Below are 27,584 nucleotides of genomic sequence, written 5' to 3' on the forward strand. Positions count from 1 at the left end.
CCATCTGTTCCTCTGCATCCTTTTTTAGCTTCCTTTCACCCTGTTCTTCAATGATCAGGACCCCCAGAGTGCAGGTAAGATTTGGGTGGTGGACATAAGTGTGCATTGTGCTTGTACTGGTGGATCAGGCACAGCAGGGCGACTACAGTTTTTAAACCCCTCAATGAGAATAGTCCACTAATGAAAAATATCCAGCCAACAGTGCCTGTCCCCACTGATGAATATTACACAGAGTGAAAGATTTTGGTTAGAGGCAATTATAATCTTATAAAGCTCCCAAAAATACATAATACACCACTAAGCAAACAGTCCTTGCCTACAGAATATAATGTGAAAGGTATGTAACATAACTTCTCATGAGACTGTTATTTCAAGATTATGAATCATTTTGTTTAAAATCATGCTATATTGGGAAGGGCAGAACACAGTTCTCTCAAATTTTTTGTGCTCCCTATGTGTGTCAAATGGTGCAAAATTGAGAAGAGTTATAGAGTCTCTTTTTCAAAGAAGTTCACATTATCAGGAATAAAATTAATAATAATAGCGTGTTCATTACTTCTTCATTTCTGATCCTTTGCAAAAGTAATGTCCATTTTAATGTTAAAACAGTTAAACTATTTAGTATCAGGCTTTTTAATAGAGGCACAGTATGACTGAGTGCAGCCCTGCTCCTCTAAATTCTGTGTTTATTCCAGTACAAAATGTACACTAGATGTAGTTGTGGCCCCAGACTGATGCCACTATCATTATTGTTGTTATTATTATTATTATTATTACTATTATTACACTGTAACACAATGACAGGCTTAACTGGTGATACTGTAAATTTCTATCAGTAGTTTGATCTGAGGAAGATGGATCCCCCTTGTGAATCTTGGTTCCTCCCATGGTTTCTTCTTCTAGCTTTCTCAAGGGAGATTTTCTAGGGATTTTCTTTCTCAAGGGAGACTAATTTCCCTGCCATGTAGTCTGGTGTACGTTGACAATGGGCATAATGGCACGCATTACTATTGGAGAAACTGATTGGTCAATAATTTCCTCCTGGCCTTCATTCAGTGCACAAGTAAACTATCCGGACAATCAAGATTCATTTCACATGCCAATATTTGACTGATTTACTTCCTTCACCTGTGATCAGTTAGGGGAAATCACTTGCTCAATTATTCCCAGTAATGAACCTACTTATTATTTTACTGTAATATAGAGGATTCAAATTTTTATTGCTTTACACAAAACATGAAAGATGATGGGAGGCCGGGCAGTAACAAGTAAAGGTCCGGTGAAAGAAAATAAAAATCAATAACAATAGATAATATAAAGGGATAACTGCACAGGGTAGAAAATTGCCTTTGAAAAATCTGTAGTTCTGGACTCAGTTCTTGTATGAAATGATTTACACAGTATGGCCTAATGTTTGTTGCTCAGCCAGATGGATATAAATGAGTTATATTTAGTGAGGTGAGGGTGTGTCTCATTTGCTGATAAGCTGCTAAGGGAAGTTGTATTGCTGTAAGACAGCTTCATTCTAAGTGACAATGGTGACGCTGCGGACAGTGAGTGTGGTGTTCCTCATTGGCTTTCTGGCCAAAGGTACGTTTATACATTTTATACATTATCACAGGCTACTGCTAATTTTCAGAATCTTTAGCACAGAGTTTTAGCCTGACTAAGAACAGAACTCATCCAGCAAATTCACAGAGAAATAAGGATACGGTTAATTTTTATGTAAAATTAAAAAATAAAAACATTTTTCAGATAAAAGTACACACAAAACATTTTATTCAGATTTTATTTAATGAAGCAAAATGAAACTGAATTACATCTTAAACTGGAATAGCTGGATGAAATTAAATCACTACTTATTACATTTTATCTGTAAATTTCTAATATTTTGTTTGATTTTAATAATAAATATTTTAATATTGTCCACTATGTAAGTACAGTTCCACAGCACTAAAATACGGTTTAGTTATTTGTTGTGCGTATATGGATTAATATCTGAATGATCAACAAATATGTATACATTGGTAAACACAATTAATACATGTCAAACCTATTATTTAGGGTGCATCTCTAGAATAAGTGTAAACATCTTAACTTTATTTGTTTGAGTGTTTTAATTTTAGATTTGTTCTGTTTGTTACAGGGTGCCGCTCACAGCTAAATGGTAAGTTATGTCTTATAAAAAATCGCACAGAAAAAAATAAGACAATACTCAGAGAAGAAAAATCTGAAAAAGCAGAATGAAAGATTTCCTGATTCATGTAGTTATTTAAACCCACACTTACTCAGAGCAGATGAATATTACTGGAGGGAGCAAAACAACAACAGTGGAAATGACAATGGTGAAACAGCGGAGACAGACAGACTACACTGAGCAAACTACATGACAAGAGTGGAAACAACAATAGAGGAAACGAATGTCCGACAAACATACACAGAGACAAAGGGATTTATATACACACAAGAGACTGATAACGAGGGGGCAGGATTACAAATGAGACACTGACGCGGACACTGACGAGGAGGAGGAACAAAGGTAGGAGTAGGGCAGAGACATGAACAATAACAAACGGAGGAGCAGGGGAACAACAGACAAGACAGGGCCAGGGCGTGACAGATGCCCCCTTCTAAATGCGCAACTCCCGGAGTGCATACACCTAGACCCCAAGGAGCTGGCGCAGGAGAGAGCACGGAAAATAAGACAGAACAAGATAACGAACCAACAGGACACAAAACTCAGGACAAGACAGGAACAGACCCAGGAAATGGAGCTGGGGACTTGACAGGACTGGAAACATGAGGTTGGACTCGTGACAGGACAGGAGACTGACAAAGGGGAGCAACGGGAGACGAAAACTACAGAGCAGACAGGGGACTGAACAAGAGACTGGAAGGGAAATTGGACTGTGGACAATAGACTAGACTGAAGCGGACACTAGACAGGACTAGAAACAGGAGACGGGACTCGGGACAAGACAGAGGACAGAACCGAGGACTAGACTGGAGACAGCGCAGGAGTAGGCACACGTGACTGGACGGAGGACAAGATAGGGTGCTGGACATTGAACTGAACAGAATTAGAGACTGAAGACTGGACAGGAGCAGGAGACTGTACATTTGATGGGGACTGAGACTGAACATTCATTCATTATCTGTAATTGCTTATCCAGTTCAGGGTCGCGGTGGGTCCAGAGCCTACCTGGAATCTGGACTCGAGGCAGGGCGCAAGGCAGGAATACACCCTGGAGGGCGCCAGTCCTTCACAGGGCAACACACACACTTACACATTCACACCTACGGACACTTTTGAGTTGCCAATCCACCTACCAGTGTGTGTTTTTGGACTGTTGGAGGAAACCGGAGCACCCGGAGGAAACCCACGCAGACACGGGGAGAACACACCAACTCCTCACAGACAGTCACCCAGCGTGGGAATCAAACCCACAACCTCCAGGTCCCTGGAGTTGTGTGACTGCGACACTACCTTATGCGCCACCGTGCCACCCTTGAGACTGAACAGATGTTAAAAACAAGATGTAGAAGACAAGACTGGGGACAGAACATGACCATAAACGGAAGACTGGACAGGGGCATGTGACTGGACAGGGGACAGAACAGGGTGCTGGACATTAGATGGGAACTGAGACTGGACATGATCATTAACAGGGGACTGGAATGGAGACAGGACAGGTGACGGGACTGAGGCTGGGTACTGGGACTGGACAGGGGACTGGACTCGAGGCAGGACAGAGGGTTGAAACGGGGACTGGACTGGAGTAGGCAGGGGGACTGGGACCAGGACATTTACGGGGACAGACACAAACACCAGGACAGAGACAAAAGTGGACACAGGTACAGGGACGTGGACAGAGACAGGGACCAGGACAGGGACCGACAGGGGAACAAAAACAACTGGGTAATGTCCAGGACTGGCAAAAGTCTGAGGTAATGTTTGAGAGACCAGCCTGGGCACAGTTCTAGGAATGCCTGAAGTCCTTGGGGCCGAACTAGGGACAAGAACTGAAGTGGCCGGGGCCACAGTCACAGGTGCAGAAGCGGCCGAAGAAACAGAAGCGGTGCGGTTCGCCGCCTTCACAGGGACAGGAGCTGCATATGCCGCCTTCACGGGAACAGGAGCGGCGGATGCCACCTTCGCGGGAACAGAAGCGGCCGGGTTGGCTGCCTTCATGGGAACAGGAGCGGCGGATGCCGCCTTCTCTGGAACAGGAGCGGCGGATGCCACCATCTCTGGAACAGGAGCGGCGGATGCCACATTCTCTGGAACAAGAGCGGCGGGTGTCGCCTTCACAGGCACGTGCCAAAGCTGCTGAGGGCTTAGGGGGACTGATGGGAGCACTCTTGAGCGATTTCTTCAACCCTAGATCCCCCGGAGGTGCGCCTCTGTTAGCCTCACCTCCCTTGACCTGAGGTTTGAGGCTAACAGCCCCAGCTCTCAACCCCCTCACCCAAAAATTTCCCCGGACCTGAGGGGAGGTCCTCGGAGGCAGGGGGCCCTGTGGAGATGTCCTCAGAGGCAGGAGGCCCTGCGGAGAGGTCCTCAGAGGCAGGGGGCCCTGTGGAGAGGTCCTCGGAGGCAGGGGGCCCTGCGGAGATGCCCTCGGAGGCAGGGGGCCCTGCAGAGATGCCCTTTTGAGGGTTGGACCTTCTGTCAAGAACATGGGGTGGAATGACAGAGGCGGTCCCATTGTCTACGCACTCGCTAAAACACATTGACTTTATTAACAAAACATGACGAAACAGAGACAGGCAGACTCGAGCAAAAAACAAAATGAGGAACAGACGAGACAAATGGGCAAAAACAAAACAAAACGGAATGAGGAAAGAGAATGAGCGCCAGACAAGACAGACAGACTGAAGGGAGCAAAAGAACAAAGGTGGAAACGACAACGGTGAAACAGCAGAGACAGACAGACAGACTAGACTGAGCAAACATGACGATAAAGAAACGAATGTCCAACAAACATACACAGAAACAAAGGGACTTATATACACACAAGGACACCTGAGACTGATAATGAGAGGGCAGGATTACAAATGAGACAGAGACTTCCTGTTTGCCTGTGTATGGAGTAGTGGTGGTTTTTTAGGGCTCCACAAAGCCTTCATTAAATTATATCATTTTACGTCTTGGAGTGTCAATCTCCTATTTTTTTGTGTATTATACCTTACACTTTCTCGGTTCCATTTTACGCTGTATTCATGCCGCCCAAGTTAGTTAAAACTGCTGGACTTTCGCAATCTAGGATCCAGCCTGCAGCTCATGCCTCATCCCCGCATTTGAGTGGCGTATCCAGCCCTTCAAGTGCACCCCCTGATCCTGCCATGACCCCGGACATTGCAGCCTTAAAGTCTGAAATTGTTCGCGCGGTGGTGGCTGAAATTTGTGATGTGATGAATCAACACTACTCTAACATTAAGTCTGATCTTTTAGTGTTAAAGACGGATTTACTTCATGATTTCACTAATTTGAAATCTGATGTGAAGACTCTCCAAACCACTGTGGACGGAGTTGAGCGATCACTTACGGCATGCACGGATGATGTATCGGAGCTTCCGACCAATGTTGCTTCCTTGACCAAGACTGTTGCTGACCTGGACGCCAAGTGTGAGGATCTAGAATCTCATTCACGGACACAAAATATTCGTATCATTGGAGTTCCTGAGGATGGATCTTTTACTCTGTCAGCGTCTAATGTATCTGCGCTGCTCAAAGACGCGCTTCAGTTGCCAGATCTGCTACGAATTGACTGAGCACACTGATCACTTGCCCCAAAGCTGAGTCTCGGTCAACCTTCCCATCCAATTATTGCTTGACTTCATTACTACGAAAACTGTATCTGTATTCTCAAACAGGCCAGGCTTCAACCCTGAAGGTCGCACTCAGGCATGTCTCTGTCTGTCTTACTGGATTATACTGCGAAAGTTGTTATGGCACGAGTTGCGTTCAATGCCGTATGTAAAACATTACGTTCAATGGACGGAGTACGTTATGGATTACTTTGTCCGGCAAGTTTCCGCATAACTGCTAATGGCGAACACTGTATTTTTGACTGTCCTAAAGAGGCAGAACAGTTCGTGCGAGGTTTGCACGCTGGCTGATTTTAGAAATGGTTTGGAACTGATGTGGTTATGCTTGTTTATGTGTAAGACTCTACGTTTAGAAGGAGGTTGACCCTGCACATTGATTGTATATATTTTGCTTTGTTGGGCTCCCTGATTAGGTTTGCAAGATTACTGGGAGTATATTTACATTTGGGATAGCTCTGTGTTTGAGCTTTGTTGAACACTTGTTTTAGTTGATGTAATGGGTGGGTGTGTTCAGTGTTCAGTTCTATGGGTGTGTGTTTTATATAGTTTTATTTTATTTTATTTTATTTTATTTTATTTATTTATTTCCCTTCCCCCTAGGTACTCTCTCTCTCTTTCATTATTATCTTATCTTTTACAGCTCTTTTTCTATGGCGTCCCTAAAAATTGTCAGTTGGAACGTTAATGGCCTTAATAATATCACTAAGAGATCCAGGATTATGGCACATTTGAATCGTTTGAAGGCCGATGTGATTTTTTTACAGGAGACACATTTGAACAATTCTGACCACTTAAAACTGTGCGTAAACAATATGAGTGAGATTTTCCATTCGTCTTATAACTACAGAACCAGAGGTGTTGCTATTTTGATTAGATCAGGTACCTCATTTGTAATGGAGAAGGTTATTTCTGATAGAACGGGGAGGTGGATAATTGTAAGTGGCATATTGCTTAATAAACCAGTATTACTTGTAAATTTTTATGCAGCTAGTTTTGATGATCCTGAGTTCATGCGTAAATTAATTAGCTCTTTTCCATCTCTTCACACCCATTCTTTGATCATAGGAGATGATTTGAATTCTGTTATTGATCCAGTATTAGATCGTTCTTCCTCGACTCCTGTTTCTAATTCACAGACTTCCCAAGTGGCGCTTGACTTTTTTTCTAATTATGGTATCTGTGACCCTTGGAGGCATTACAACCCCATAAATAAATCCTTTTCCCATTACTCTCATGCACATAGGTGCTATTCCCATATTGATAATTTCTTTATTTCCAAATCCTTTGTTCCTAACAGTGGTGATTGCTCTAAGACTGCAAGGGAAGCTCAGCTTCCCCTAAAATGTAAAAAAATAAGTGATCAAATATATATTGTTGTGTGTACATGTCATTGAATAAATATGCACTACAACGCGCTCAACTTTTGTTCAGAATCAGCTTCTTATCGCTGGTAAAGACACGGCTTTCCTCTCAATCATTCGCGCAGATTAACAGTGATTTAAACAGTGCGGACGCTGAGCGTCCACAGAGTTCAATGGAGAAGCAGCGAAGTGCAGGGAAACGAGACGAGTGATTGGATAAATGCTGGGCTTTGTCCCGCCCATCGGACGCTCAGCGTCTCTGGGGGTCTATGGGGCAGTGGGCTGGTCTCGGCTGGCCCGGACGCTCAGCTTCTGCATGATGATTGGATGATCTGTCTGAGGCTGAATCCCTTTTTGATTGACAGCGAAATGAGCGAATCAGCGATCCTTTGGTGTAAAGATCCGTGGGAGCACAGGCGGACACACTTCACATGCGCCAGGGCCGTTTAAGCAGCCTAACTCTGCTGGCCATTGAGAGGACACTAGTCAAGTCCCTGGAAAAGACGCCTTGTTGGTACGACAGGGTCACAGATCATTTTCTTAAAAAGGAACGGAGGGTAGAATTTACGTATAAATAAACCGACACATTTTATGATGTAGGCCGAAATTGAGCTTCCCCTCCTTGAAAGACCAGCATCCGCCACTGGTTCCTAACGTATCCTCAGTTGATTGTCATCACCCAATCATCATTTCTGACCATCATATTCTTCCCTGGAGGCTCAATCCTTTACTTCTAGCTGAGGATGATTTTTGTACCTATATTATTTCTTCTATAGATGATTTTTTACACTTTAATGTGGCTGGCACTGTCTCAGCAGCTCTTCTCGGGGAAACTCTTAAAGCTTACTTGCGCAGTCAAATTATATCCTTTATCGCCCACTCCAATAAACAATACAGAACTGATCTACAGAATCTCACTGATAGACTTGCTAACCTGGATTGTCTCAATTCTCTTTCTCCATCACCATCCCTGCATAAGGAGCGCGCCGAGGTTCAATTACAGATCGACCTTCTCACCACGAAGGAGACAGAGCGGCTTCTCTTATGATCTCGTAGAAAATACTATGAGAGTGGGGATAGACCCACAAGATTATTAGCTCATCGTCTAAAGGGCCTTACCAATGCCAGATTAATTTCACAAATTAGGGATGAGAATGGTAACATGTGCACAGATCCTCTGTCAATAAATCACTGATTTCAGGACTTTTTCAAAAAACTATATACATCTGAATCAATGATGATCCTGAAATGAACAGATTTTTGATTGTTTATCATTCTGAACAGTTGATTCTGCACAGCCAAATAAAATTTTAGCCAAATTACTAGCCTTGCGGTTGGAATCTGTTCTCCCTCATATTATTTCATCAGACCAAAATGGATTTATTAAACGTTATCTTTTCTCTAATGTTCGAAAATTGCTCACTGTGAAATCAACGAATAGCTCTGCAGAACATCCAGAAATTGTTATTTCGTTAGACGCAGAAAAAGCTTTCGATAGAGTGGAGTGGTCATATCTGTTTGAAATCTTAAGCAGATTTGGTTTTGGTCCTATGTTCATTTACTCGTTGAAACTATTATATAGTGCTCCCCGTGCCTCTGTTCGTACTAATAATATGCAATCCCCATATTTTCCCGTTTAGGGGAACTAGACAAGGCTGTCCATTATCCCCTTTGTTGTTTGCTTTGGCTATAAAGCCCCTCTCTGCAGCATTGAAAACTTTTCCTCAGTTTCAAGGCATTCAACGTATGGGCACCACAATGAAGGTTTCACTTTATGTTGATGATCTACTCTTATCTGTAGCTAACCCATCTAACTCCCTTACTTGCATACTGAATACATTATCAGGTTTTGGGTCTTTCTCCGGGTATAAAGTGAACCTTCAAAAGAGTATTTGCTATCCTATAAAAACATTGGCCAAATCTATGGTTAGAACACATATTCCTTTTCATTTCTCCGATGATGAGTTCAAGTATTTGGGTGTTTTTGTTACTGATACACTAGAAGCCATTATCCGCACTAATTTTGATCCTCTAATATTTAAATTAAAAAGCGATCTTGTGAAGTGAAAATCCCTCCCATTGTCTATGACTGTCAGGTTTAACACTGTGAAAATGAATGTTTTGCCCAAATTTCTGTTTTTATTTCAAACTCACCCAGTGGTTCTCCCTAAGAAGTTTTTTACTGAATTAGATAAACTGATAACTGACTTTATTTGGGATGGCAAATCACCCAGAATTGGATTGTCCTTGTTGCAAAAATTTAGATCTGATGGGGGACTGGCTTGGTCTGTACATATTCATAAAATTCTTCTTTGGATTAAGAGCCCTGATCTAATATGGTGTAAATTAGAACATTCATCTGTGGTAACCTATTCCATTCCTGCTCTCATTTTTACATCTTTACCACTGTTTCTGGCACATAAAGTAAATAACCCAGTTGTCAGATGCACATTCTGCATCTGGTACCAATTTAGGCAACACTTTAAGTTTTTATCTCCCTGTATATTGCTACCTGTTTTGGACAATGATTTATTTTCTCCTCCCTTTACAGACTCGTTTCCGTTTGTGATTTTTTTAAAGACAGAGCTATCTTCGTAGCTTTGCTCAATTGCAGGCTGACTTTCAGTTGCCTTCATCTATTTTTTTTCATTATTTACAGCTCAGGCACTGCTTATCCACATTATTTACTTCATATAACACACAATCTGTATCTCAACCTTGGGAACCTTTGCTCGATTTTAATCCTTTTTAGAAATCTCTTATTTCTTTAATATATTCACAGCTCATGACATTTACTGAGGTTTCGTCATTTAAAATTAGACATGCATGGGAGCAAGAGTTAGGGATTAATATTACAGATGATTTGTGGAGTGGGGTGATTAAAACCATTCATACGGGTGCATACAAGTGTCAAACTTCAATTTTTACAATTCAAGATTCTACATAGAGTACATCGATCAAAGTCACAATTATCCAAATTTTATCCATTATCAGTAGATGATTGTTGTAATAGATATGGCAATTCCCCTTGTGACCTTAGTCACATGTTTTATTTTTGCCCCTCATTGACTTCTTTTTGGACCAACTATTTAGATTGCCTCACTAAGATCACTGGCTTAAACATGGCTCCAGATGTTTCCCTTGCTATATTAGGATATTCCGTAAATCTCCCATATTTGTCAGCCATGCTGTCTGGGGTACTGGCCTTTACTTCGTTAATAGCCAGACGCTGTATCCTTCGCCTGTGGAAATCTCCTAATCCTCCTCTAATTTCAATGTGGCTTAGGGACATGTTACAAGTACTAAAAATGGAAAAAATCTTGGCAACATTCAATGGCCGTATCATCAACTTCTATGTCAAATGGCACCGTTTTCTTGCGTATATAGCATCACTGACCTCTTTATCTGTGGATTGAGTACCTACTCTCCCCAACCCCCTCCTTTTTTTTCCTTTCTCTTTCTTTTCTTCTTTGTTCTAATTTGAAAAAGGAGTCCTATATTTATATTATTTCTTTACCTGACAAGGTTTTGCTATTTATGTTATTTAAGATATTTTGTATTCTGTGTTTTTACAGCTGTTTGCACTTGTCTCTGTCTATAAATAAAAATTATATATATATATATATATATATATATATATATATATATAATTTATCAGCCAAAAAGGGTAAACTGACAAAACTTAACTAAAATAAATAAAAATAAAATACCATTTGAAAAAATAAATAAGAATAAAAATAAATAAATGAGACACTGACGAGGAGGAGGAACAAAGGTGGGACTAGGGCAGAGACATGAACAATAACAAACAGAGCCATGTGCAAGAGCACATGACGGGGAACAACAGACAACACAGGGCCAGGACATGACAGATGCCCCCTCCTAAACACGCAACTCCTGGGGCGAGTACACCTAGACCCCCCAGGAGCTTTTTTTTTTTTAACACAATAAAAGATTTCCAGTGTTTTCACTGAACAACTTTATTTTATTTTGTAAATATTAACCAGTGCACTCCAGAAGTGTTGCTGCAGAGGCAAATAAAGAGTGAAAATGTACAGAATATTCTAGATGCATTTTCACTATTTTTATTATAGAATATTTTATTATAAAAGAGGTGAACTCGTAACAGGCAAGAGTATCATGATTGGGTACAAATTTAACTGACAAATCCACAAACAAAGTTTTCATTGTTTTCACTGAACAGCCTGAGTTTACTTTGCAAGTAAAATCACATTTAAAATTCAAAAGTTTACACATTTAACGTTTAAGTAACAACAGTTTTCTGAAGTATTCTGAAGCTTATGTGGCTATATTCATCACTCTCACATCTCGCAGGTCAAACTACTTCAACTTTGGTGTTCAGCCTTATCCTACATTGACTGGTATTTCTGCAGATTTATTGAATCCAGAGACATCTCAATCTGTGTAAGGCAAAACTTTTGAAGTGCATTACTTTGAGCCCTCATTGAATAGAAATGTCAGGACACACGGGGCAGACTGACGGAGGCGGACTCCCTTGCTAAAACACAGTATTTATTGAAACAATAGATGACAAAACAGAGATAGACAGACTCGAATGATTAGACAGAATACCATGACAGAAGGAGACCTAGACAAAGACTTGAACAGAGAGATCGTACGGGAAGAGTTAAACAGTGACTTGGAGAAGGAGAGCAAAACAGAGAACTGAACAAGGAGAGCTAAACAGAGAACTAAACAGATACAAAGAGAGCTAGACTGAATTAAGATACAAACAGACCTGAGACAAGGGAAGTGATAGGAACAAGGCAAGGGAATGAGCGACAGGCAAGACAGACAGACTGTAGAATATGAACAAAGGTGGAGATGCAGAGACAAACAGACTTGAAAACAACATAACCTAGGAAACGAACAGAGGAAACGACGTGACCTAGGAGTAGAAACGAGAACATGGCATGACTGAGACAAACAGACCGGACTAGCGACATAGAGCAACACAACATGACTTTAGAAAGGAAACAACAAGACTGGGAATTGGAACGAATCTGTGTTTTGGTCAGTGGAGTCCATGTTTCAGCCTGTTTTCCTAAAAATTGATGTTGTGTTTTCATGCTTCTGGCAAAAGGAACAAACTAGACTGTTATCAGCACTATATGAAAAAGTTAGCATCTGTCAGAGTTATGCCATCCTGACTACCATCCCGGGAAGTCCATGGTTACTTCAGCAAAACAGTGCCAGGCCTCATTCTGTATGTGCTACAACAACAAAGCTTTGTAGACACAACATGTATGTGCCTGAATGAATTGTCTGCATTCCAGATCTGTGCCCTAAGGTGCTTCAATAAGAGGAGAGTCTTTCAATGGCAACCACAAACTGTGGAGCAACTCAATTCTTGTGTCTATAGAAATATTTATGAAAGAATCAGGACCATAGAGTACCAGTACCATTTTAAAATAACACTTTAATTATCATGTTGAAACAATCATTGCATGATCACATGAAACATGTTAATTCAAACTGGGAAACACGGATACTCATAAAACATTCAACTCTTAGTGTAAATTAACTATTGATAGAAATCTATCAAATAACAAATGTAAATAGATTTATGGAATTTTCCTTTTAATTTTGAGCTGAAATTTCAATGTATGTGTGGAACATTTAAATTAAAACTATGCTGTTGTTTTGCATATTACATTTTTTATTTTAATTTTGGTATTGATATGCTTCCATATGTATCAAGCAAGCATGCACCTAGATTCCTCATGCAACTTCAACAATTGGTATCTTTAGTTTTGAAATTATTAAATAGTGTAATTAAATGGAAAAGTGTCTTTGCACATATGTGTTTATGTTCACAAAACAGTCATGTAGTTCTGTGAAAGCTTTAGATATTTTTAATTTATGAATTCTCAGTTAAATAAATTTTCAAGAGAATTAACAAATCAAAGATATTTTTTATTGCATTTTACAAAGTGACCCAATTTTTTTGGTTTTGAAAGCAAATTAGCACAGCCATACACTGTTCATGACACAGTAAAGTGCTGTTGTAGCATATTTATAGAATAGAAGAAAATAATCTCCGAAACTTTCTTCCCAAATACTACTAGTTCTGGATGTGTGTGGCACATTCAATGTGTCAAGATATTCTCTTTATACAAACACGTTACGACCCAATCTAGGGTTGAGCCGTAACAGAATGAGGTGATGTGTTGGATTAATATATGTGAAGGGGATAACTGTAACAGATGTAAATGGTGAAACAAAAAGGACACAAACGGAAACACAGAATGAATAATGAATAGAATATATATTGTAAGTGTGATATGTACAATGAAACCAAACACCAGTGAACTTCAGGAAGGCCTTTAGCCGACAAAAACAACAAACAAACACCCCTCCTAACTGACCCACAAACAGCTCTAACTTACCTAAGTGTAAACAAAAGGAAACAAAAGACAACACCTTACCTTCCTCCCTGTCTATACACAGAAACACACACAAAACCCACTCCCAAAACAAACGGCAGCCAACCCTACTCTGGTGAAATATATACACAGTGTTACAATAATTTACAAAAGGTAGCTCTAGCATCAGTATTCAAAAGGGCAAAAACAAACTCGTAGTCGAAATAGGAATGGATCAAAGTCAAAACCAGGCAAACAGAATTCAATATACACAACACAAATCACAGCACAAAACAAAGCTTCCTAACAGCGTACACAGACACATATTTATGACTCCCGCCGAGATGACGTAGACGAAGTGATGACAGACAACACATGGACTGGATGACGGACCGGACTCAGGACGATGAACAAATACACGAACTGGAACATAGAATGAACTCTAGACGGGTGAACAAACATGGACAGGAACAGATTGCAGAACCTATAAATTTACAGAGATAGTAAGAGAGAGAGAGAAAACACACACATACACAGCGCAGCGTAACACACAGTAAAGACATTTAACTAAAATGTTGCTCTTCTTTCATTGTCAGTGTGTGGTGTCGCACCCCTAAACACAAAGATTGTAGGAGGACAGAATGCTACACCAGGTTCCTGGCCATGGCAAGTTAGCCTGCAGATTAATGGTTTCCATTTCTGCGGTGGATCCCTCATCAATTCTGACTGGGTTCTAACAGCAGCTCACTGCTTTGAAAGGTGTCACACAGGATAAAATTTACAAACAGATCATTTTGATACTGTAATGACAAATATAAAACCATGTAGGAGATTTGATCATTTAATTATTAATCATATTTTTTTCCAGCTTCACTGCTTCACAGGTGACCGTTTTTCTGGGTGAGCAGTCACTGGGTATTCCTACTTCAAATGTAGTGTCAAGATCGGTTACTCGAGTCATCATAAATCCCAGCTACAGTTCAGTTACTAATGACAATGACATTGCCCTGCTGCAGTTGAACTCTAGTGTGACATTCACTCCTTTTATAAGACCTGTGTGTCTGGCTGCAACTGGAAGCACATTCTTCAATGGCACTCTGACATGGGTCACTGGCTGGGGAGACACTGATTTTGGAGGTGAGAAATTAAAGATCTGCAGGGAAAATAAGGGTTGTATGCACCAAATGAAAAAAGGGATTTATCCTTTGTGTCCTTTCAAACTGTGGCTGTCCCTGGAGGTTTTTTAAACTTGTGAACATGTGGGAATCCCAAATCAACTTTCACTGTGCATGTTGTTCTCATACTTAAACAGCAGGATATATGCTGAAGGTCAGATGGATATACGATTGCAGATTAAAGATTAATGTTATATGATTAAATTGAACACTGACAATATTGGAATAAAAGACACTGTGAAATAAAGGTTCCATTCACAAGCTAAAAAACAAAACAGACAATGACTTTTCATTGAAAATGTCTTATTATGAAAGGAAATATATTTTCAACACATCTGAGGCTTAAGTTGTCTAAGCCCTGTGTCTAATTTGTTAAATGAACAATAAATAAATTGATTAATAAATAAACAATGAACCAACATATGCCTTGTTTGAAAATTATGCATGACAATAAGGATTATTATTATTATTGTTGTGGTTGTTGTTATACTGTATTATAATAAATTATATATTATAATCTTTCAAACCCTTACATACTCAGGAAGGGCATTCTAAAGGCAAGGGGCAGCTGAACAAAAAGCACAATAACCCATTGTATGTTTTTAAGATAAATCACCTACTCTGTCTTTAACAAAGCAAGTATGTTTTTGGCACCAGTCTTGACTCTTTCTAACACAGGCTATGAACTAGAAATGCAATTGTCTTTCTAAAGATTTCCTAGATAAGAAGATTACGTTACCAACTAATGTCCATAAAAGTATCCATCTCTAGGAACAAGTTTGTAGTTTGTGTGTTTGTGTTTACTACCATGGATGAGTTAAAGGGGTAAGACATATTTTGTGGTATGTAGTACACTGATGATTAAAAGGAAAGTTCATGTTTAGTTTATCCAAACATTGCAATTTCCATAGTATATCAACTGATGTACATAATTATATCTGTGGTTCAGGCTACACATTTAAAAATATAATAAAACCTAGTAAACCTTGCAATATAATCAAGTGCATGGTTCAGTGTTGGTCATGTTAAAACAATGTTTGATGTGTATTTCCACAGTAAGTCTTCCAGCTCCCATGACCCTGCAGGAAGTACAAGTCCCAGTAATTGGAAACAGGAAATGTAACTGCTTATATGAAGTCGGAGCCATCACAAACAACATGTTATGTGCTGGATTGTTGGCAGGGGGCAAGGACTCTTGTCAGGTAATCTCTCCAGTCTCTTCATTTCCTCTTCACCATTGTTCATTTCATTAAGAGCTGTTCAATATAAACATTAACATCTATCTGCCTCTGTGCAGGGAGACTCTGGAGGTCCACTGGTCAGCAAACAGGGTGGCATTTGGGTGCAGGCTGGGATTGTGAGCTTTGGTGAGGGATGTGCTCTGCCAAATTTCCCTGGTGTGTATACCAGAGTGTCTGAATATGAGAACTGGATCAAGCAGCAGATCACCAGCAACCAGCCAGGCTACGTCACATACAGCTCCAGTGGCACTGATGGGGATCTGAGTGTGTCTTGTGCAGGCCTGCCTGCTCTTGGTACAACTACTGCAACCACTGCAGACACAGCTACAATTAACACTGTACCTGCAACTACAGCTTCACATAAGATTATCTACATATATAATATGTAACCCAATGCTAAAATCTATATCTGAAGCAAAATATTTTGGTGTGCCATACAGTGTTGGAGTAGTTTATAAAACATAATTCATTAAAACTTTAAACTGTGAGATTATGTTTTGTTTTACTCTATTGAAAATGTAATCTCATTACTAAGTACTGTATTTCTATGTTACTCTGTAACAATGGTGACTGACTGGAACATAGAAAGGAAAAACATATTACATATTTCAGTAAACAAAATAGCCTGTCACACAAATGAAAATATGTACATTTTCTCATCCCGATCTCTGTTCTTAACACATAGCCAGTTTAGCTTGATTAATCCTATGGCAACCCCTATCCTCACAATCACAACTCTCATTGCCTTCTCAATTTATGCAGCTACAAATGCTTCTACAAACACTACAGTACCAACAACCAGAGCTTCTACCACTACAACGAAGATTGTCCCCACAGTAGCTGCTTCACGTAAGACTATAAGCAATTTCTCTTCACTGTTGTTTTAGAGGGTGTTGTAATTGAGTCCAACACGTGAATGATGTAGACTAGTGCTGCTGCAATTATTTAGCAATCGCCTCAGGTTATCCGAAAAGAACAAGAAGACTGTTGGTTTATTAACACACTCTTATATACATGCCACTCAACATCAGCTTGAAAGCTTTGTGTTTAAATCTAAACCCGTGGTTTCTATGAACAGATATAAACAGGATATACACAAGTATCATATAAGTGCATTAAACAAATATGTGGAAATAATATTGTGCACATCACAGAATAATGTAATCAGTGATTAATAATGCTAAACTGAGTAAATAATGTTAACTTAACACTTACAGTCTCATGGACGCACGGTAGAAATAATGATAAAGAAATTGTCCGTTATAAAGCTTGTAGTATCTAAGAGTATACTGCAGTAAAATCCAAAGCAAAATCTAAACAGCTAGGTAGTAACACCTCTAGTTACAGGACTGTTTTTCCTTTGCAAAAGGCAGTTATTATGTTTTGTGCATGTAATGTGTTCTCTGTACATGCAACAATCTTCTGCTTGCTAAGTTTAAGGTTTAATGGGGTACTTTAACATGAACCCAGTTTAAAGTGACACACTCACTTTGATCCAACCCTAATATGTTTAATTTTTTACTTCCATCCAACTACTTGTTTTTGTTCATAAATGAGTGACATTAAACTGAAACAAGAAATATATATATAGACATTTTCTTTACTAAAGAACCTCTGTAGAACCATCATTTTTAAATTTGTAAAGTTGAGTTTAAGGCACAATGCAAATGCAATAATGAAGTTTTGAATTTTGTCTTTCTCCAGCTGTGGTGTGTGGCAATGCCAAACTGAATACCATTACTGAAGGTGGCAACTCCCTGGCTTCTTCAGGTGTGTGGCCATGGATGGTTAGTCTGCAGAGTAATGGTACTCATGTCTGTGGAGGAACACTAGTAGCTGAGCAGTTTGCCTTGAGCTCTGCTGCCTGCCTCTCTAGGTAACAATTTTAGAATTAGGAACTGTACATTAAAACACATCAGTGCTAGCTCTAAAGTCTGAAGAGATGCACCTTACTTTACAGCTCCTCCAATGCTTCTGACTGGACTGTAATTCTGGGCCGGCTCAAACAGAACGGCTCCAACCCTAATGAGGTCGCTATCAGTGTAAAAAACATCTCACTGAGCGATGGTACAGCAAACAACATAGCAGTGCTAGAGCTGTCCCGCAAGCCAACACTTTCTGATTTCATTCAGCCTATATGTGTGGACCTGGGGGACAACAGCTTTCCCATTAACACTCCGTGCTGGGCCTCTGGGTGGGGCTTGGGAGGAGGAGGTATGGTTTTTGTTTTCTGTGAAAAACTCAAAAAATGTCTCATTCCAAGTCATTACAAAGAATCACCAATCTTCACTTCTTTTCCTCATGATATTTTGTGCTGTAGTTGAACAAACTCTTCAGCAGTTCAACACTACTATACTGGACTGTGGGAACGCATCCACATCCAACACCAGCATCTGCACAGGAGTCATGCCTTTAGAACAGGTAATAACAATTCAGTAACATCCATACAAAACAGTCTTTGAAAGACAGATGGTGTTTTCAATTGTTTTTAAGTGTTAATTTTGTAATGACAGTTTGTTATAAATGATTTTTTATGAATATTTTTTAAAAGCTGCAGGGACAGTCTTCTCTGTGGAGAGGTGTGAATTGTTTTCAAAGCAAAGGTTTCACATTCCTTTCATTCCCTCATTGCTTAGTGTTACATTAAAATCATCACATTACACACACACAATCCGTAAAAAGTGTTGTGTTTATGGACACAGTTTCAATTCTGCAGTAGAAATGGCCGAGGGCCCAGAGAAAGAGGCTACAAAATATTCAGATGATCATTTTTAATGATTGTCTTGGTCATAAATTTATTAATAAGTCAGTTAGTAAAGTATGTTAAAATAATTTATATAAATGAAGGTGCCTGAAAAGTTTTGTTATAATACATTTTGTACATAATGATATAGTACTTTCAGATACCTGTGACCTTTAACAGATGTTTAAATTTTGTCTGAGAACTAAGTGTCAAGAATTTTTGAGGAGGTTTCCCAGACCTAGTCCTGGATTATACCCTACTTCCAATGGAAAATCACAATTCAAAATGTTGTGCAGTCCAGGACTAAGCTTAATCCCTGTATTGGAAACCACCCCATAACATTTAAATAACCTCCCCATCTTGTAACCTATCACGTGACCCTTATGTTAAATGTATAGAAGGTATACTGTGTCAAAGCCTTTTTAAAGTGTGGGCAAAATCTGTGTCTACTGCACTGGTTTATAACTTATTTCTCTCCCTCACTCAGACTGATACAGGAGGTCCTCTGATGTGTAAGATTGGACAGTCATGGGTCCAGGCTGCAGTTTTGACCTTGAATACCAAGTCTCGTGTCGTGCGAAGTGTTGAGGTATTTAGTAAAACTATAACCTTTGCATCCTTCCTGGCGGCCAAAGTGGGTACCTTCCCTCCCAAAGCCAACACCACATCTGTGTCCACCACCATCAAACCTCTCGGCTCAAAAGCATCTTCATTCCTCTCATTCTCCTCTCTCATTCTTCTGTCAATTCCTGCTTTTATTCAAGCACTCAGTTAAGACCAATGATGTAAGTTCCCAGAAATAATCAGGAGAATATAATTTCAACCCTAGTTCAAAACTAATACTGTGCTGTGCGAAACTTAGAGACAACTTCCCAGTTACTGATTTTCCATTATTAAAAGGGTATTAACAGCTTCTTTCTTTGAATAACAGTTTTTTTTATTGGTCTATTTTTATTTTACAGTAATGTCTTCTTCACAGCTCTTATTTCTGATCCATAGGATTCAGTTGTCTTCACACAGTGAAATAATGCCCTGGAACAAACATGAATTACAGATCTAAAGCAAATCAAGCTTGATTTATGAGGCCTGACATTTTGACAATTTCTACCTGGCTTTTTTTTATTTTCTGTTTTAATTTTATTTTATACTTTTTAATTGTTTTTATTTTCTTTTACTTTTTAAATTTTACTGTAATTTTTCTGTATCACTCTGTAAAGCACTTTGAATTGCCATTGTGTACGAACTGTGCTCTATAAATAAACTTGCCTTGCCTTAATCAGGAGCCCCAGAGTCTATATTCTCATTTTTGCTTATTTTCTGTTGACCTTTAGTTAACTCCAAAAATTCTAATAATAATTAAAACAAATAATATAAACTAAAAATTATCTAACAATGTTGCCAATAGAACTCAGTCCCTTTTTGATGTTTAAATATCATTAGTGAGGAATAAATCAAAATAGCTGTTGGACGCCACCATTTAGACTTCTATGCAATCCAGGGGGCTGCAGAATAAGAATGGTAGATCTTGATAATCTTTTGACTTTGTTTTGCTTATTTTATCTTCAGTTTTATTATTTTACTTCCAGTTGTTTGTGTGTCTTCACAACTTCATATTCCTTTGGTATGTACACCATCCAGTACATTGTTCTGAAGATGGCAGCAGAGACCAAGGACATGCACAGAAACAGTCAAAAATAATTACTTAAATTAGACCAAAATACATCTGTTATACAACCAACCAATTTTTGGTTAATTATTTGGTTGATGAATCTGTACTGCATGTAAAACAGTTAAGTGCAGTTACAGCCTCAGTTAATTCACTGAGCAGACAATTTACTCTTGGGTGTCCTGGCTTTAATAAATTCTGAGAATTAACCAGTTTGTCATGTAATGTTAAGTTTAAACTCTTAAAAACATCATCAAAGTACACAGCTAAATGCACAGCCTTATGGCTTGGGGCAAGAATTGAGTATATGCAAATCAGAGGCGATTGCTCTAAGACTGCAAGGGAAGCTGAGCTTCCTCTAAATTGTCAAAAAATAAGTGATTAAATATATACTGTTGTGTGTACATGTCATTGAATAAATATGAACTACAACGCACTCAACTTTTGTTCAGAATCAGGTTATTATCACTGGTAAAGATCTGGCTTTCCTCTCAATCATTGCCGCAGCTTCACAGTGCTTTAAACAGTGTGGAAGCTGAGTGTCCACAGAGTTCAATAGCGAAGCAGCAAAGTGCAGCAAAACGAGACAAGCCATTGCATAAATGCTGGGCTTTGTCCCGCCCATCGCTCAGCGTCTCTGGGGGTCTATGGGGCAGTGGGCTGGCCGGGGCTGGCCCGGACGCTCAGCTTCTGCATGATGATTGGATGATTTGTCTGAGGCTGAATCCCTTTTTGATTGACAGCAAAATGAGCGAAACAGCGATCCTTTGTTGTAAAGATCCGTGGGAGCATTACATTTTTATTCTGTTCTGAGTTGAACCGGAGACTTTCTTAACCCTCTTAGCGGCATTTTCTTTGTTAAAAACGACTAGCCACAAATCGTGCTTCTATTTCTGGTGGAGTTTATTTGTAGCTGCTTGTATTTGGAGACTGACTTCTATCACTCTTTCTGACTTCTATCTCAGTTTCTGTCCAGCAGGTGCTGCTGAGCCCCTCCACTGTCACAAAGCACTCACAGGCGGATACACTTCACATGGGCCAAGGCCGTTTAAGCAGCCTAGCTCTGCTGGCCATTGAGAGGACACTAGTCAAGTCCCTGGATAAGACGCCTTGTTGGTACGACAGAGTCACAGATCATTTTCTTGAAAAGGAACGGAGGGTAGAAATTACTTATAAATAAACCGACACATTTTATGATGTAGGCCGAAATTGAGCTTCCCCTCCTTGAAAGACTAGCATCCGCCACTGATGCAAATTCGTACAAAGAGTTTAAATTGCTTGTTTGCCTGTGTTCATTATCAAATATATCTTTATATGATTCTGTATTTTCTGTTATATGCTCCTGGCTTATTGCTTTGTACTATTACCCAGCCATGTTTTCTGTTATATAATTCATTCATTCATTCATTATCTGTAACCCTTATCCAGTTCAGGGTCGTGGTGGGTCCAGAGCCTACCTGGAATTATTGGGCGCAAGGCGGGAATAAACCCTGGAGGGGGCGCCAGTCCTTCACAGGGCAACACGCACATTCACACATTCACTCACACCTACGGACACTTTGAGTCGCCAATCCACCTACCAACGTGTGTTTTTGGACCATGGGAGGAAATTGGAGCAGAGAGGAAACCCGCGCAGACACAGGGAGAACACACCAACTCCCCTCACAGACAGTCAATCTGAGCGGGAATCGAACCCACAACCTCCAGGCCCCTGGAGCTGTGTGACTGTGACACTAACGTGCTGCTCCACCGTGCTGCCCTGTTTTCTGTTATATTAGTTATTAGTTAAATAAACTGCAATGTCTCTGCATGAAACATCAAACATAAAAAAGACACGGGGAAAAAAATAGATATTTTGAAAATAAGAATTACATTTTGGTTAATGTATGCACAGCAAATTCACCAGTGTTAAATCAACACTATTAGTGTTAAATTAACACTGAGAGTGTTGACAACTTTACATTTTTACACTAGTGGTGTAGATTTAACACTGGTGATGTGCTGTGTGACATTGCTGTATTTTTTAGATTTTTATTTTTAATTCCGGAGCCTGCCCAGAATCACTGGGCGCAAGGCAGGAACACACCCTGGAGGGGGCGCCAGTCCTTCACAGGGCGACACACACTCACATATTCACTCACACCAATGGACACTTTTGAGTCACCAATCCACATGCCAACGTATTTTTTTGGATTGGGGGAGAAAACTGGAGCACCCGGAGTAAACCCACACGGACACGGGGAGAACACACAACTCCTCACAAACAGTCACCCGGAGCGGGATTGAACCCACAACCTCCAGATCCCTGGAGCTGTGTGACGATGACACTACCTGCTGTGCAGCTGTGCTGCCCTACTTAATTTTAAATGCATATAAATATAAAGAAATGTAATAAAGAAAGGTATTTCTTGTGTGATTTATCTGATAAATGCCAAATGTATTTAGGAATCAGATGGCATTTTTACATTACTCTTTCATAATTTTTATCCCAGTTTTATAGTTTTCCCTGCCATATATAGTGTATGAGTTATTAGTGTGTCTTGTGACAGTGTTCACAATGTTCTCTCTGTCTTAGTTAAAGTTCATGTATGTCATATTAATTTTAAAAATATTTCTTTTTTATTTTTCATGCTGTCTTGAAAATCCAGACATAATCCATTCAAAAGTACATTAAACACTATAACTTTATAAAAATCCAAGGGCTTGTATTTACTGCTGCATAAATAAGTAGAAATAATGGGATACTTTGGGCCTAGTAGTCTACACAAAGTGTATACTACAACTTTCAGTGCTTTGTGTTCCTTTTATAGTGCACAATATAATCCACACAGACATAGGGCAACACTCCTCACTAACAGTGATTAGAGGTGAGTATCAAAACAAGGACCATGGAGCTGTTAGGGTCGAGGGGTGCGGCCGCAAACGCTAATAACACAGACTTTATTTAACAGGAAATAAACAAACAAACATTAACGAACTAGAGGGCAAACACTAAGCGGGGAAAGAACAAGACTGAGAATGTGAATCGGGAACAACATGACTAGGAATACTAACAAATAGAGCACTTGAAACAACACGAGAATAACATGGGCTGAAAACGTACCAAACGACACAAAGAACAATGAACGACCCTTGAAAGTGAGGGAAGGGGACTTAAATACACCAACAAACGAGAAACACCGGAAACGGATAACGAGAGTGACGAACAAGAAGGCGGGGCGTGAACGACAACAAAACAAAGCCATGTGCTGAGATCAGGAACACAGACGAGACGAGGGCGTGACAGAGCTGTGTGGTGTGGTAGCAACACTACCTGCAATGCAACAGTGCCACACTCTGGAAGTTGTAGTAATAATAATTACAATAATAATAAAATACTAAATCATTCATTCATTATCTGTAACCACTTAGTCCAGTTCAGGGTCGCGGTGGGTCCAGAGCCTACCTGGAATCATTGGGCGCAAGGCGGGAATACACCCTGGAGGGGGCACCAGTCCTTCATAAAATAATAATAATATTATTAATTTTTATATGGTACAATTTTATGTCAGGGCTTGTAAAATTAAATGGCATGAAAGTGGCATTGCTGTCTAAGTGTTGGCCCTATTTCTAGGAAATCACACGTTCAATTCCAGGTGAAGCCTTAGTCATCTGAGGAAATGGAATCTTAGAAAAGCCACTGGACTTGTTCACTCTGGGCGTGTCGTACTTCCCGCATCATTGTTCAAGTATGCCTACTAGCACACAAATCTGTCAGATGATGAGCCTGGTCTGTACAGTATGTTTTCTGACTCACTAAACTATTTGTTGCTTCAGTGGCAGATAAAAAAACAAATAGGCGTATCGTATTTCGAAATGTTCGTCTCCACTCCCCATCCTAGTGGCACTGAGCACACTGGGGTGATTCACTGACTGAGTGGACCTGGACTTGACTAATAAAAATCCACAAACACTGAGAATGAACACAGTTTAGATAAAAATTTAAATAAATTTCATAAGAACCCTTGTTAGGTGACACACGAGAAAAGAGTTCAAACCTATGTTATTTATAGCCAACTATCAGGATAATTCTCTTTAGCTGTGATTACGTGTTGTATATTCATTGTGGATAAACTGGTTTGGCGCATTCTCTATTGTTTGTGAAATAGTGCCTTGTGAAACACATACATGGAGTTTCAGTAGAATGAAACAGCTGCTCAGATAAAAAACATTGTCCATCACATCTACTCTCTAATTTGCTTTGACCTCATCACTGTGTGAATATTTGCTGATTATTGTGGAGCAATAGAATTACAGAATGTTTGTTACAATGTAGCGATATTTGTCTTACGTTCTGTAGTGGAGGAAGGCCCGGGTATGCTGAAACTTTTTAAAACTATGGATCCAGATCCAGTGATGGAGAAATTTTAAGACACAACAGTGAGCTGTGAGGACGTTATGAAACACACACACACACACACACACACACACACACAGTCTGTTGGAGATTAGAAGGTCGCAAAACCCCTTTCCAGTAACCCTGAGAGGTTCACGAAAGGTCCATACCTACACTTACTGGTCGGTTCGAAAGTTATGACACCATTAGACCAAAGGATTACTCTTAAATCAGTTAAGGAATCCCCTGATAGAACTCAGAACTCTCCTAAAAGGACATTCGTCATCTGTAATCTTATCGTAAAATCGCCATATGGCCCCGAGAGAATGCAGCTAATATTGCTTTTAAAACATCATAGTCAATCCAGCCGGAACGGCATGGAGCAACAGTGCCTCCAAGTGGACATTTGGGAAATCATATGTCACCGAGAGCACCCCGTTGTGTGTGTGTCTCTCTCTCTCTCTCTCTCTCTCTCAATGTATTAACATTCAATTATATACGAGGTATTATCTCGTATATAATTGTATACATGTTTTATCTGCCCAAGCAGCGTTAAGCATATCTTTTTTCTCTGGGAAACTTGAGATGGTCACGTGTACTTCCCCAGGCCCAGTAGCCAATCAGAGAACGGCTACATCCCAAATGGGTTTAACGGTGCCACATAGAAAACAGTAAGACGGCAGAAAGGGCGTGAGTCAAAGAGTCGCTTAGGAAAAGAGTCGTTTAGAGAGTTGAGCTGCTGAACAGAGTCGACATATATTGGATCAATTAAAGGCAAAGTGATCTCTGGCTCCACATTCTGAAAGACACTCATCTGAGTTGATCCCGTTTGTGAGATTATGACAATTATGCTATGTTTATTAACTGATTATTATTCCTTTCCAATAAAGTGTTTTTTGATTTGAAATAATACTGTGATGAGAGCTTGTCCATAAAGTCTGAAGATCTGGAAAACTCACATCCTAGCGTGAATAGTATTCAGATTTCTGATAAATTATCAATATTATTATCTAAAAGTAATAATAATAGTAATAATTTATTATTAATAACCACAATAGCACACCACAAAACCACAAAGCAGAAATAATTCAAATACTGTTACTACGCTACATATATAAATTTATTGGCGCTTAATGTGGGGCAGGAAAAAGACTATTATGAACAGACTCTATACACTAAAATTAAAATCTCCGCTTGGGTTATACTGCATTTCATATAACTCCTTTTCTCTATATCTGTGTCGCTGATAACGTTTGATGCAAAGTTCAAAAGCTTGATGTGGGCAATTTCGTGTTGTGTGTCTTACTGTTGATAAATCTGTTGCTGTTGGTATATCGTAGAATAATTGTTGTTTTTTTAAGTGCACGGCTCTTTCTAAGTGCACCATTTTGCAGGCGTAAATAGGCCTGAGCATATTGTCGCAGGGTATTCTTTTTTCTTTTCGGAAGAAAGTCTGGAGACAGTGGGTACACTCTTCAAACCTTTAATGAACAGAGATCTCTGGAGATGTCACTTCACAGTGCAGTGCGAGTGAGATCTGACAGGCAGTTGTTACACACACACACTTATATCCTCCCTTAACTTCCTCTATTGATAAGCTGTAATTTTCAATATTTTATATAATGATGTCAGCATATTTTCTGCTCAGGACGTTATTACTGTTTTGCATTTTTGGACCGTTTGGGCATAATCTCTATAGTCAAACAGTGGCCTTCGGGAGCTTCCTATTTTCACCTTGTGACTGGGTTCATGTCCTTTTTATCCCATGACTCTGTTCATGTCCTTTTGATATAAGAATTGACCTCCCCTAAGCAAGCAAGCATGATATGTATATTCTTTTGCAGCAAATCAATCTACTTATTCATAATAACCATATATTGGGAATTTTTGATGTTGTCCGCTGTTTCTTGGAGATTCCTCTGCGGAGCCTCTGCTGTGGCGCACTGACTCCAGTGAAACTACGTCTCTCCCTTGCCTTTCAGACGAACTGCGAGGCTGGTCCTCTCAGTCACCTGGAATCGACCGGTCCACCTTGGCTCTGTCCATTTTCGCTTGATGACCCTCAGAAGTACCCACTCCGTGGTTGGCAATGTCAGTTGATTTTCTCCTGCCTTCTGGCTGCCCACCTGTGAGAAGAAAGCTGAAACGATACTTTGCAATTCATCAAAACACTGTTTATGTGACAGAATCTTTCCTTCAGCTGCTTTGTCCAGGGGTGCCTTGGGGCCAGGGAAACTGCGTCCAGTCTGCAATTCAAAAGGAGTAAAACCAGTTTGGTTATTTACTGAACTTTGAATTGTCATCAGTGCAAAAGGTAATGCATCAACCCAATTCAATTTAGTTTAATTAATTAGTTTAGTTAATTTATTTTTCACATTCAGATTCATTCTCTACCTTGTCCTGTGATTGTGGATGATATACCATCCCAAATGCATGTTTGAGACCCAGCATTTGTTCTACCTGGTTCAGATCTCGTGCCTTGAAATGCGTACCATTATCTGATCACAAATCCATGTTGTGGAATATAATGGTTCACCAGAAACTTAATGACAGAGGTGCGATCCTCTTTTTTTAGTGGGCCAGGCTTCTGGCCACCCTGTGTAACTGTCCACACACATCAGCACATACCTGTAACCTCGAACTCAATCATGTCAATCATGTCAGTATAATCAATGACTATTTCTGCTCCTGGGCTCAATACTGGAGGATACTTACCTGGTAAGGGCTTAATAGTTGGTTTAGGATTGTATTGTTGACACACCTGACATGTCCCCACCCATTGTGATACCATTTCCCTCATGTAAG

At 39.8% G+C, this 27,584-nt stretch overlaps 1 protein-coding gene across 1 annotated transcript; it reads left to right on the forward strand.

Annotated features, from left to right (window-relative positions):
• Positions 1 to 1,455: 1,455 nt before the first annotated feature.
• On the forward strand, positions 1,456 to 20,015 carry LOC136664567 (prostasin-like). The gene is made up of 11 exons (XM_066641818.1): positions 1,456 to 1,590; positions 2,147 to 2,167; positions 14,176 to 14,338; positions 14,448 to 14,716; positions 15,811 to 15,956; positions 16,052 to 16,289; positions 16,758 to 16,844; positions 17,700 to 17,871; positions 17,956 to 18,209; positions 18,316 to 18,416; positions 19,226 to 20,015. Exons 1-11 carry the CDS (start codon positions 1,536 to 1,538, stop codon positions 19,511 to 19,513), a joined length of 1,794 nt encoding a protein of 597 aa, XP_066497915.1. The 5' UTR covers positions 1,456 to 1,535; the 3' UTR covers positions 19,514 to 20,015.
• The last annotated feature ends 7,569 nt before the right edge of the window (positions 20,016 to 27,584 follow it).

The sequence above is a fragment of the Hoplias malabaricus genome, chromosome 13 (genome assembly GCF_029633855.1).
Source record: "Hoplias malabaricus isolate fHopMal1 chromosome 13, fHopMal1.hap1, whole genome shotgun sequence".
Taxonomy (NCBI): Eukaryota; Metazoa; Chordata; class Actinopteri; order Characiformes; family Erythrinidae; genus Hoplias; species Hoplias malabaricus.